Here is a 13,952-nt window from a genome sequence, read left to right on the forward strand (position 1 = left end):
CCCGCGGGCGCTCCGGCTCTGCCCGCCGCGCTGCCCGCTCCCGGCAGCCGTGCGGGCACGGAGGGGCAGCCCCACCGCAACCATCGCCGCGGCGGCGGCTGCTGAGTCACGGCCTGAATCTCATCCCGCTCCTCCTCCTTCTCCTCCTCCTCCTCCCCCCCCGCGCCGCCGCCTCCCGCCCGGCTGCCGGCTCCAGCAGCGCGGTGCCGGCGGCGATGCCCGCCCCGCTGCCGGGGGGAGAGGCTGCCCGGCGCTGCCCGGCCCCCCGCCGCTCGCCGCAGACCCGCGCACGCACAGGGGCAGCCGGGCGCTTGAGCCATGATTGCCGCGGCTTTCCTGGTCCTGCTGAGACCCTACAGCATCCAGTGCGCCCTCTTCTTGCTCCTGCTGCTGCTGGGGACCATTGCCACGATTTTATTCTTCTGCTGCTGGCACCGCCGGCTCCAGAAAGGGAGGCATCCCATCAAATCCGTCTTTTCAGGTCGCTCAAGGAGCCGAGGTAAGAGATGCTGCCGGTCCCTGAGGGCGGCGGGGGCTGTCCCCGGCCCATCCCCAGCTTTCTGCCGGCGGAGGGCCGCCGTGGCACGGTTTAGCCGGGCAAAGGCTTTAAAGAAAATTCAAGCCGAGCACAGGACTGCGGCAGCCTTGTCTCCACCCATCCCTCAGCGAAACCTCGGCTGGAGGGTGAGAGGCTGGGAAACCCCCCAGCCCTCCCCGGTCTGTCAAAGAGCAGCAGAACTTTATGCCGAACTTCTTCCCGATGAATTAAATATAAATGCCGGGCGGAGCTGCCGGCTGTGCCCGAAGGGCCAGAGCCATCCCGGAGTGTGCGCCGAAGGGCGAGTGGCGGGGTAATCCTTTAGCCGGGGCGAAATGCGAGGTGCAGCTGATGGAGCCTGTGTGTCTTTCTGCTTCCCTTCCAGATGCTGTCATGAGAACTCATCACTTTCGCTCTGAGGTAATTTATTTAGCACGCAATTTCAAGGTCAGAAGTTGTTCTCTTTACCCAAGTACATATTGTCGTGGTCTTTTGTTAATGAAATCACATAGCAAACTTTTCATTTTGCATGGAAAACATAACGTCCTCTTTCATTTCTTGCTTTGTTTTTTTCCCCTTCCCAACACAAAATGAGCTCTTCATCTGTGTTACCCTAACCGGCCTGCTGATTTGTGTCATTCCCAAAGGAATTGGTTACTTGGAAAAAAAGCTGTGCTTACTGTACGTGCCAGACCTCCCTGTGTCCAAAAGCAGCCCTGAGCCCAGTTATTGACCTCGCTGTAAATACGTGCAGAGCTGGTAGTTTTTGTGACTGCAGAGCCTGTGCTCGCTCGCTTTGCCCACAGCCCTCACCTGTGCCCTGCTCCTTGTCAGGGAAGTTGCCTGCCTGCCTTGGATGCTGCCGCGGGAGATCCCAGAAGGATCCAGACTACAAGCTTGCTTGGCAGGGACCTCAGTGTGTGACTTTGTATTCAGAGGTCAGGGGAATCAAAACTCTTACATGCCAGTGCTGAAAGTATAACACAAAACTCAGTCACTTCCTAGGGATTCTGAATGAGGAGCACAATTGCTGTGAAAATGTGAAAAATAATATTTGTTTTAGTACCCACTTTGTTTCCATGCTGCCCTGTAGAGCTCCTGTCTAGATATTTCTCTTGCCTGGTTTCCTGCTATTGATTTAAGGCATATCTTCATGCCATTGCCTATTATTCTGAAAGCCTTGAGAGACAGTTTTGCACTCAAATGATATTTTGTTTTAAATTATTTGCATTTTCCCTTACCCTGCTGTGAGTGTGAAAATTATCCAATTATGACTAATGTTTTCAAAAATGTGCATGGGATACGTGTTTGCAGCATGGTTCATATTGGCAATTAGTTTTAAATTCTCAACTATTTTGAAATTTATACACACCATCACAAAAAGAAGATGCCATAGAGACGTCTCCTTTTTGTCTTAAACTAAAAAGCCTAAGTTTGCTTTTCACCAGTGCTCCAGTAAAGTAAACAAATAAATGTGTACCTCTGGAAATAAAAATATTTCTTCACTATTTAGTTTATCCAATATGAAATGCTTTGTTTCCATGTAAAATTCACTCAATCCTGAGCCTAGATGGAGATGAAGTTTAATGTTTTGAAATATGTGCCATCCTGCATGGTGACACTTCAGAGGGAAGTTGCCAGAGTAATTTATTTTTATTGCTTCAGCATGTGGTTATTTGTTTATCATCCAGTCAGAAGCAGATGAATTTAAAATATTTCCTAGAAGCTTCCATTAAGTGAAACATGCTAGAGTAACTGTTATATTCTTTCATAATTTTCTGTATTTTTTTTAGATGGAGTAATACTGCAGCTAGTGGTCTAAACTGCTCTTTTAAATAAGTGGTAGAACTGTTTTTCCTTTTATTTTCTGATGAGAATTTTGATAGAGAAATGATGACTCATTTGACGTCATTAAATTTTAATTTTCCAATATTTTTTCAAGCAAAACGTTATTTTTATGAATCTAATAAAATTAATTAATGAAAAAACTACAGGCATACTTCCAATAAAAATATTGGAAACATTATCTGAAGCAGAATTTGACATTCTCTATTCATATAATCACAAAACATTATGCACTTCCAACTGCAATACAATATTGCTGAAAGCAAAGCATGATACATGAAAATATGGGCTTTGCGTAGTCCCCCACCCCCAAAATTAATGTAATATCTCAGCTCCAAGTTTTATAGCACAAGGTACATCTGCTAGCTTCCACCATGCTTAGTTGTTTGTCAGGTGTAGTTATAAATAGTGTTTCTTAATTAAAATGAAAGATAATGAAAAACAGGCTGATAGTAAATAGCAGTGGGTTGGCATTCATCTCCTGAGAGCTGGGTTCAAATCTGACTTCCATCACATGTGAACGTGCAGGTGGTCTAGCAGCAGTGCACAGAGAATTATAATTGCCCTATCTACAGAGCGTTGGCAATTCCTGCATGATTGACTGCCTGCCAGGAAAGCCTTATATTTGGAAAAATAGATGTGTGCAAATTTATGTTGAGATCCTTTGCCACAGCTCTCATGGTGCATGCCTTCATTGTCTGTATACAGTGAGAACTATTGAATCCTTTTCTTTTAATACTGAACCACACAATAAAAAATAAGACTGCATACTATGGCAGGGTAGATACAAAATTTGAAAATGCATTTATGATCTTTTCAGTCCTTCTGTTTCGAATTTTAGATGCCACTGGTGAATTGAATCCACAAATAGTTCATTTTTGTGGGCCTTGATTTTTAATGTCTCTGCAAAACATGCCTCATTATTATACATCAAAAGTTTATGCAGATATTACTTACTAGAGAATGAACTTAAACACTTGACCCCCTGCCTCAAAAGGAGGTAAATTTGCATGAATCATTATAAATCTAAAGTAGGTGAAAGTCTGTCTTTGTTAGAGGTGCTTAATAACAGAAAATATTAACCAGGAAACTGTGAGAATTTCTTGAGATAATACAAGAATTGTCTCCATCTCCCCACCAACACTTGCTACCATCTGAAGTTTGTCAGGCCTAATTTTTAATATATTTTTTATTTACAGTCCTCAGGTTCATTATGACTGAAACTGCTGTTAAGATTCTTCCATTCCCCAGGTACCACAGAAATTCCATGAAGTCAAAAAGGAATCACACCCAGAATAGTTAATGTTCCTAATCTCAGGAAGACCTAGATATGCCACTGCTTTAAAAAGAAAACAAGTAAATTTCCAACAGAAATATTCATTGCTACATGACACATCAGACTTTGATGTAGTTGTTTGCACTAGTCAATCTTTATTTTGAGAATCAGTTGTAGAATGAAATGCCTGAACCAAAACCACAACAAAATAACAATATAACTCAGAGTTTTACCAAAGTAGGGACTATGATCCATTGTTGGGCCTTTAAAAAATATTATTATTATTATTATTATTATTATTATTATTATTATTATTATTATTATTATTAAAAATATAAAGGCTATAAATTATTCACGAATTTTATTCTTCTTGTGCTCTTTGTAGAAGTTGTTTTTTTCATGAAACAGAGGAATTTTCTCTGAGTTCTTTGTGGGCTTGATACCTTTCAATGTTTATCACTTTATGCCTTAAAAAGAGGTCTCAAAGTCTCCTGTACCTTTCAATCTAAAAGCTTTGCTTAATGTGTTGGTGTTGTCACTTGTGATTTAAATTTCTTTCTGAATTAGTTTTCCTCATAGTTGAAGACTCTGGAGCCACTGGATTATGTGAAATTTTTACCTTTCAATTAAATGGGAAGTAAACTTCTAGCCCTTAGGCTGGAAGGATTTTATCTGAATGGTATAATTCTTAATGTCTTTTGATTTGGTGGTAAGAACTGTTGAAAAGGAAGTCTCTCATTCAGGGTCTATAAATGGTTAAGTTTTACGAGATTGTGAAGGGATAATTGTGCTAATTGCTAAAGTAGCAGTTTTCACATTATTAAGGAACAATTACCAGATTTATAAATCTTTTTGCCTGAAATTTTCTCTGAGCTTCACAGTTTTCCTTTATCTTACCTTTTATGTTAGGCATACTATGACCTCAGGAACTGAAGGTATCAGTGTCAGTGGGCAGTCACAAGCAACATGGTATCACTTTGTATTTATTTAATTTTGACTCATATATTTTGGGCAAGTTTTCTGAGAATGCTTCCACTGAGAACTACAGGTTGAAAACTACTAGGAAATAAATCAGTAAAAGTTTTACAGTCCACTGTAAATTCTGGCTTCACATAACCCAGGTGGGACTAAACACACCAATAAGATAAATGGGAGTTGATACTTTGTGAAAAGACTCTCTGTGAGGGCTGGCAGTATGTGTTAACCATGTTTGTAGCAAAGGAATAACATTTGGTGATTTGAGTTTTGCAGACCCCACATTTTATTTTTAGCACACTGAACAGTTGCTACAAGGTTGTATATATTCAGTCTATTTCAATATTCTTATTGATGACATGGATGAGGGGATTGAGTCTTTTGTTAGTAAATTTGCAGACGACCCTGAGCTGGGAGCCTGTGTCGGTCTGTTGGAAAGTAGGAGGGCTCTGCAGAGAGCTCTGGGATGGTTGGATGGATGGAAAGAGTCCTGTAAGATGAAGTTTAATAAGTCTAAGTGCTGAGTCCTGCATATTTTGGCCACAATAACCCACAATGCTACAGGCTGGGGATGGTGTGGCTGGACAGTGCCCAGGCAGAAAGGGACCTGGGAGTACTGGTGACAGTAGCTGAACAGGAGCCAGCAGTGTGGTGGCCCTGGTGGCCAAGAGGGGCAATGGTGAGGGGCTTGGAACACAAACCCTGTGAGAAAGAACTGAGGGAGCTGGGGGTGTTTAGCCTGGAGAAAAGGAGACCTTATCACTCTACAACTCCCTGAAAGGTGGCTGTAGTCAGGTGGGGTTGGTCTCTGTCTCCAGGCAGCAGCTGACAGAACCAGAGGTCACAGTCTTAACCTGCGCCAAGGGAAATACAGGTTGGATATTAGGAAAAAGTTTTTCACTGAAAGATTAATAAAGTAGTGGAATTGTCTGCCAGGGGGGTGGTGGAGCCAACATCCCTGGATGTGTTTAAAAAAGAGACTGGATGTGGCACTTGGTGCCATGGTTTAGTTGAGGTGTTGGGGCATGGGTTGGACTCAATGATCTTGAAAGTCTCTTTCAAACTAGTCATTCTGTGATTCTGTATTGTTGTGACTACACTGATAGTGATATAGTTCATCCAAGACTGATGTTATTTTTTTAAAAGCAGATGGATTTTCTAAATCATCTGTTATGGTACAATGGGTGCAAAGCTATAGAACAACAATGTATATTGGGAAATCTATATATTACTTTGTCAACACAGATGCCCAGAAAATTGTCCATAAACTTATCCCTAAGTGTACCTTTGCCATAATCATTCCCCTTCTGAGGCTGATTGTGAGACAGTTGCCTAAAAATACAGATTCTAGTTATCTTACAAAACAATAACAAATAGTCTGAAGAGTTGCACCATAATTCATCCTGAGCACTGCAGTATTTATAAACTGCTCCAGATATGTACAGCTCCAGTGAAAGGAGAAATCAGCAGACACTCCAAGCTGAATTTGAGTCTTCCATTTGATCGGAGGGAGTGCATCCAATGAGCACCACAAATGTGCAGGTCTAGTCAGAAAAATACATTCATTCACCTATTGAAAGGATGTTTTATTGTTTTTACAGAGTTGAATCAGCCTGAGAATATTTTACCTTTGTGTTTGATATAATTTCCCTCAGGATGTTTAAACTATTTTTCCATTAGCTGTCTAAGAGTTAAGGAACAGGTTCAAAGGAAAATAAATCAGAGAAAAAATAAATTGTTTTCTTAGCTGTGTGAGAGCTCTTACATATAGGAATGAATGGAGAACTATAAATACAGGTTACACTGTATAAGGACAAACTGTTCTGTCCATTTCTCATAACATATCAAATAATGTGGCCCAGACAGAGAGTGCCACACTGGGCTGTCACATGGCAAAGTAGGTATCACTGAGATTTGGTTTACAATATGTCATATGTCCATCACTCTTTGTCAGCTTTGGTCACAGCAGTGTTGCCTTTAGACAGCCCATAAGCATTGGTCTGTGCTGAGGAACAGCCTGTTCTGCAGCTGTACCACCAAATACATGGCATTTGTCTGCTTGCTGCAGCCAGACTGCTCGAGTGCTGAGCTAAACTAACTCCAGAGAAGTTACCTTGGGTACTTTTACTCTGTACTACAATGTAGTGTACAAATGCCTGATGTATTTATAAAGCCTTCTGGTTGTCTGCATCTCTGCTCTGGATTCTGATGGTCTGCAAAGCTTTGAAATGCTGAGGTGTGGGAACTCAAAATGTCTCTCAGACATTTTTAGAGGTTCCAGGCCTTGGTCAGAGGCCTTCTAGACCCTGGCAGACAGCTGAAAAACAACTGTGATTTTGAGTTTGAGTCATGGAATGAGTTACCAACTTTGGAGGTGGAACAAGCAATCACAAAAGGTTAGGTAGTATAGTAAAAGTAGTTACAAAGTAGAGGGGAAATTTTTTTAGTATTGTACAGGGGGGTTTTAACACATGTACAGGGGGGTTTTTCACTTTGTACATGGGGGTCAGAAGTTCTAAGATGGAGGAAAGTGGGCTGATCCTGTTCTTCCTCCTTCTTTTTCCTTACCTCCATGTTCTTGGTGATGTTGGCACTCACAGATTGGTTTAGAGTAGAAAAACACTTGGCAACGTAGGTAGTAGGTATTGGGGAATAATTGTAAACATGTTATACGTAATATATCATATAAAAGATAGCAGCAGCCCTGGGCGGAGAGAGAGGCGAAGAAGACAGCAGACAGAGAGGATGTCAGTGTGTGTGTGCCTCTACCCAGGCCACTGATCAAATAGCCGCAGTCCAAGAACATAATCTGTTAGATAACTAGCAATAAACTGCCTTGGGACCGAACAGCTAAAGCCTGCAGAGTTTTTCTTTGGAAGCACGGGTTGGAGGAGAGACTTTACCACCACATGAGACCCCAAAGCAAGGCCGGGGTTCTCACACTGAGGGAATTGCCTCTGAGCTCCACCAATCACCTAAGAAAGTACTGACATTGTGTAATGGTCCACATCAGTGGTCAGGCGTGGTCCTGGGTCCTGCTTTATAAGTGAACACATCCTCATAATTCTCTAGCAGGACCAGGAAAACCACTGCATAAAGATATACTACCTCATAAAAGTTCTTACTCTTTAGTTTGCCATTAATATACACTTATGCCAACAACCTCATGGCTATCATGTGAGTATTTAGATATCCATGTTTCTCTGTATCTACTGCTGTCTCTGGAAATGTGGGTTTTAGATGAGCAGCAGTTCAGTTGTGCTGTGTGCCCTGTGCACACTCCCTGTACACACAAGCAGAACCCTGATTTCAAGGGGACACAGGGGGAGCGCAGCTTGTGGCCATCTGCCTGTTAACAGACACATTGTGCACATGTACAGAACGGGAACTTCTAGCTACTGTCTTTTGCCCTAAACAAACCTCAGACTGAAACTGTGAATTAAAATAGCTCATACTTGCAGTGAGTAATCTATTACTAGATTGTAGAAACTGTTTTTACACAGACAGAAAGGATCATGAAGGGCTCCATAGATGACACGCTGCTCAGAAAGGCTTAATCATCTGATTTCTCAGTTACTGTAGTTAGATTGGGTGCCAGATCAGGTTGTGGATCTTCCTCAAGAAACAATTTAGCTCTTTAGACTGAGGTATTGAATGTAAGAAGGCACCACATGAACAGGGTATTATGACCCTTGGGGTTGTGGCTGCTCCAGGGCTGTTATGTGTGTTTTCCTTGGGCATGGAAACCTCACTCACACTCCCATTCCCAGACTGTTTTAAGTAGAGACACCTTCGATAAGCTATGGAATAATGTGCAGAGCACAGGGTGAAGTGACCTTGATGTTTTCATGTAGGATCTCATTCAGCTGAGCTGGCTTTTTGGGGCCTGGCCATGACAGACGTGAGAGGACACCAGCAGAGCTGCAGCCGCTCACCCTGCTGCTCCACGTGCTCTGCAGCCTGGAGGGGTCTCAGGCTCTGGCGAGTGGGCACGTGGAATCCTGCAGCCTCCCGGGGCAAGGGCTCGGCACTTTGTGGCAGAGATGCTTTAGCATGTCAGGCTCACAGTGCAGACAGCTGATCTTGGCTTAGTGTTAGCAATGCTGCCTTAATTTTGAGCTTGTTTCTTGTGCTTCTGGTTCAGCAGCCAGCCTGGGTACTTGTTATCTGGATACTTGTACCCAAAGTGCCTGAGCCCCTGCTGGGCTCCCTTGTGCCCTACTGCCTTGCATCAAGGAGAGTCAGAGCTTTGCTGTTCCTGACTCATCAGTGGGAATGAAACATGAGCTGAGGCTGAAGTGTGAAAACACCATATCAGCTACAGAAACTAACTGCACTTTTTGTTTGGGCAAAGACACTTTTTCTTGCAAGTTGTGCCATTGTCCTTATCTCCCCTGTCCACTCAGCTGTTTAAATATGGCACTCTGCTTCAGGATGGTGGGGAGATGACTATATACATTGATAGCACAAATTATATTGAAATACATAATCATGTCAGGCTGAGGTATTGTATTTATCCTTCTTCCTTGTTCTAGAAAACACAAAATGATACAACCAACATCTCTTGTGATCTGCCTCCACTACCTTCCTTCATGTGAAGGTAGGAGTTGAAAAGTGAGTCTGTAAAAGCAGCATCCCTTTATGCAGCCCAACAAGCTCACTGTAGGTATTTACAGATTATAGAACTGCTCACTGACCTAGTGTTGATGTCTGCTTCAGGATGTGCTGAATGGTTCTTCAAGCCTCACTGAATGTGTCATCTAAATTTTTTATTGGTGATAACAGGGAGCAAAGAGTTGTTCAGGTATGTTGTTGGTATCTGAATCCAGTTATCTTAATAGATACCTGAATTCTAGCCTAGTTATCTTTTTATAATATATTCCTGTGAAGTCTCTCATCAGTTATGCATCTATTTTATAATTGAAAAAGTACAGACACATCTAAACAAGCTGTGGTGGATATATTCTCTTACCAGTTTGTGTTTCAAACAAACACACTGGACAAAAGAGAGTAATCTCTTCATATTTGATGTTTTGCAGCACTGCTATGGTTTAGCAATCACTGTTATTTCTTATTCAGCTTCTTACTGTATTTTTAATATTTAAAGCTAACTTTTTCTGGCAAGTTCTTAGTATATACTGGACACTGCCCAAGATGAGGAGACATGAAGAGATGGAAAACAGAGGAAGCAGGACTGGAAAGGGGACATGCTAGGGGAATGTGCTAGTATATTTTAAGTTAAACCTTCCTTTGCAGACCCCAGTGATAAAGAAGTACACTGATTTTTTTGTTCTTAAATAATTGTTCCCTTCCTAGGGAGGCTTGCAGTGCCCTGAGGTAACAGGGAAGGAACTAGGACAAGCCATTGCAAAGATGCAGTGGAGAGCTGTAAGCCTTCTTGTCAGAGAACGATAGGGCTGCTTGGAGAGCAGGCTCTGTGGCTTACAGCTTCAGACAGGAAAGAGCAGTTAAAAGGCATCTGAAGGCATGACTGGGTGTGCCATTTGGGGTTGCAGATCATCAGATTTTCCTAATGTTACAACTTACCTGTGCTTTGATAGAAATCCTGACTTATGATAGGAAAAACCAACGTGTCATGTTAAACAGCAGTGTAATTTAGCATGGGTTACTAGACATTGTATTCTAAATTCACACCTAAACCTAGGGGCACCTAAATACCTAAATACAAGGGCTCCTATGTATTTACATAGTGGGTGGCTGGTTAAGAACTGGAAAGCAGATTATTGATGTTCTATTTCATGAACTCAGTTGGGAAAGTAATCTTGTTCAGGTTATGTAAAAAGCAATTGCTTTAAATGCCTTTGAACGTGTGGACTTATCTTGGAATATTGCATGTGCCAAATCACAGTCTTCAATATCTGAGAAATGGTTCCAGCACTGCTTAGAGTTTAGATTTTATAAGATAAGAATAATATCTCCTAAAATAAACATAAGGCATGCAAAGCAGCATCAGTGAAAGCTTGCTAATGAGGGAGTGGAATGAGAAATTGAATGTAAAATCTTATATTTTATGTTTTAAATCCTGATTCAGATCTTTATAGGAGTAACCCTTTGTAAGATTATAAAAAAATTATCAAGAAAACCACGTAAAAAAAAAGTTGCAGTCTATTTTTTTAGTTCTGGTAGAATCGAAATAGAGCAAATACAGTTGCATCCTCCTTGGGTGTTAGTGAAGTAATATACTCAGTGAGTGTAGGTAATCTTCCTGTGATAGAAAATTTACACGTTACATTACTTAGCAATCTTTACTATAAATATCTCAGAGAACTTATCTGTAATCTTGGATTTTGGGTGGAACTTACAGAACTGGCAGTTAAATAAATGTGGGGTTTTTTTTGGTTCTTTGTAAACTGATGATATTTGGGATGAAAATCTCTATGGAAAAGGAAGGAGGGAAATAATGCAATCTTGGCCACAATTTAATTTAGAACAGTTGTTTTAACAATTCAGATGCATAGATATGTGCATATATATATATGTTTTTTTATGTAGCAGAAAGAATCTCAAATTTTTCTCTTTCAGTGTGCAGGCGAATTTCATATAATAAAGTTATTTAATGTAAACCTTTTAGCCATTTTAGTTGAAGCAGGTACTCCAACTATAGGGTTTAATTATATTTCAGCCTGTCTGTAGAACTGCTGAGAATGCCAGCATCTTGAGAAAGGTTTGATGCTACACATAGTAATGTCTGCAGGCCCTTAGATGCTGTGGGTTGCGTAGACATGAAAGTTTCCAAGACTTAAACAGGTGGTAACTGACAATTTGAAGGCTATTTCTTGAGGCCATTAATTGACAGTGGTGATGACAATTCTCATGCACATACAACCACTGTCAGAAACCTTAAAAGTGAGAACACAAATCTGGATATCCTATCTAAGCTTCTTCTGGCTTTGATATTTATTGGTGCACCTTCATCTACAGGAATGACTCAAATATCTTTGAGTAAAGGCCTTTGAAAACACACTTGAGTTCTGCTGTCACTGAATTATGGCCTAATGCTAGCTAGCACTTTCTCTGTGATTTACTGAAGTTCTGCCAGAAGGTAAGCTGGGCTGCAGTCCAATGCCCACTGAAGTTAATGCAAAGATTTTTGTTGACTTCAGCTGGACTTCAGATAATGCACTTTTACCTCTATTGATGTTAATGCTTACTGACTCCAAAAACCCACACTGGCTGGAAAGGTTGGGTTCCAACATCAGAATTCTGACAACCAATGTATTCTACATAAAATACTTATACACTGGAAAAAATGAAAACTGAATATGGCTTCTTATCAAGCATAAAAATAAAGATAACGTATGATGAAGGCAGTAGGCTAGTAGAAACTAGAATGGAGAGGAGAAGGATCTGGTGAATTAATAAAATAGCACATTGAAAGAATGGAGGAGTCAGAGATTTCTATCACTAAAGCAATAATGGACATGGGGTAGCACTGGTGTATTCATCTGGTGCTAATAAAGTACCAGACAAAGAATTAAAAATAAATACAGAAAACCTAAGACAGAGAAAGCAAAAATTTCAATACATTATTCAGTATGTTTTTATATGTAAAATATTCTTTTACAGATATTTTATTTATTTAATCATAAATATTATTTAAATAAAAGCAAAAGCTAGACAAGTTTTTAAGGATATTTCAAATTCCCGTTTTTATGACAAATGGATTAGGAATAAGAATAAGGAAAAACACAACAAGGATAGCAGAGTATAACATATTTGGTAATCAAATACCAGACTATATTGAAGAAATGGACCAAATTATGTTTTTAACCAATGCAAGGTTGAGTATATTACAGAGAAAAGTCTTTAGCCACATTCTTAATTTTTGTGTTTATGATCTTCAGAAAGGGTCTTTTGAATGACTTTTAACAGTTCAGTGAGGACTACTTTCAGATGTGTAGACTCACTGGAAAGGAGATGGGGAGGGATGTGTTTAAACAGAACATAAAAACATGTGCTACTGTTATATATATCAGTATTAAAATTTATAAGAGGACTGTACTGAATTATGGGGATCCATCAAGAGCGATATCCGTGAATGAGGAAATGTGAAACTCTCACAGGAAAAAAAAAGCGATGGAAGAGACCAGAATAATTTAATGTAGAAGGAGAAAAAATAAAAGGAAGACTGGTGATAAAATATGGTATGATGAATACCAGATTGGAGGCAGACCAAAACCCAGTCACCATGGGCCTGTTCCATCCTATTTAATTTGGATACTCACAGTATGGATGTGTGTGAGTGAAGTGATCAGTCTGGACTCTGGGTATGGCCAATGGAGAGAAATAGGTGCTGTGAGGGAGTGGTTCATCTCATCTGCTGGCTTTGGTGGCTCAAAGGGTAACCTGGGGAGGGGATGTCTGCTGAACTTTGGCCAGAGAAAACCCACACATGTTTCTGTAGACAAGAATTTAGTCACTGAATCAGAGGTGTGAAGTTAAAACTTGGCTGGATAAGATATTTTTTACAGAACACCTTATTGTGAATGTAATTTTACACAGTGTGGCCTGGCATGCCATGGCCAGGCTGGCAACATTCATCATTAATTTGTGTATAAAGATAGACAGAATAAGTTCTTTCAATATTATCACACCCCATTCCAGAGGAAAAAACAAAGAACTAACAATGACAAACAACCAAAAAAACCAACCAACCAACCAAAAAACCCACAAACCAAAACCCCCCAACACTCAGAACATTTAAAAGGATGAATTTCCACTAAAAAAGACTGATGTCCCCAGCCCGCTTCCCCATACAGAAAAGCTCGCTTGAGACCAGGTGAACTAGACTTTGGTTCTGCAACAGCTTCCAGAGACTCTGCTCCACTCCTGTTTGCCCTAGACTTTGATTAGGAAGATCATTCTTCCTGGATTCCAACAGACTCTAACTAGAAGGATGTACATGAATGCTTTTGCAGAGAAGATAATTCCAGGCTCAATTTGCCTTGTGTCTAAAACTGGTTCTGTTGGTCATATGAGTTGTTTCTTTAAGGAAGATTACTTTAGTGTGAATCTTTGTGCAGCTGTTTTGGTATTTGGAAGACAGGTTTTCTAAAAATACATGTTTGAAGTTTTGTTTGGTTTGCCTAGTTTCAGAATTTTACAGGCACAAGAATGAGTCAGGCAGTAGGTTCTGGGAATGAGCAACTTCCTCCCAGCACAAAGAACAAGGTTTTCATTGCACAGTGACACAGCATTCATATGATACTGGAAACTACAAATTGCTTAATGGTTTTAGAGCAACCTCGTTGTCATATCCCTATGATTTTAAAATCTCCAGCTTTTCCTCTGTGATTT

The 13,952-nt window shown here is 40.7% G+C and overlaps 1 protein-coding gene across 2 annotated transcripts in view; it reads left to right on the forward strand.

Annotated features, from left to right (window-relative positions):
* Positions 1-263: 263 nt before the first annotated feature.
* The window catches only part of DST (dystonin), a 283,474-nt gene continuing 269,785 nt past the window's right edge, over positions 264-13,952 (forward strand). Inside the window, exons 1-2 of one of the 2 annotated variants that reach the window (XM_031504425.2) lie at positions 264-499; positions 924-958. In XM_031504425.2, the coding sequence (XP_031360285.2) occupies positions 319-499; positions 924-958 (216 nt within the window). In that variant the 5' untranslated portion in view covers positions 264-318. The remainder of the gene's footprint in view (positions 500-923; positions 959-13,952) is intronic. The other variant, XM_021551192.3, reaches the window with a different exon arrangement.

The sequence above is a fragment of the Lonchura striata genome, chromosome 3 (genome assembly GCF_046129695.1).
Source record: "Lonchura striata isolate bLonStr1 chromosome 3, bLonStr1.mat, whole genome shotgun sequence".
Classification (NCBI taxonomy): Eukaryota; Metazoa; Chordata; class Aves; order Passeriformes; family Estrildidae; genus Lonchura; species Lonchura striata.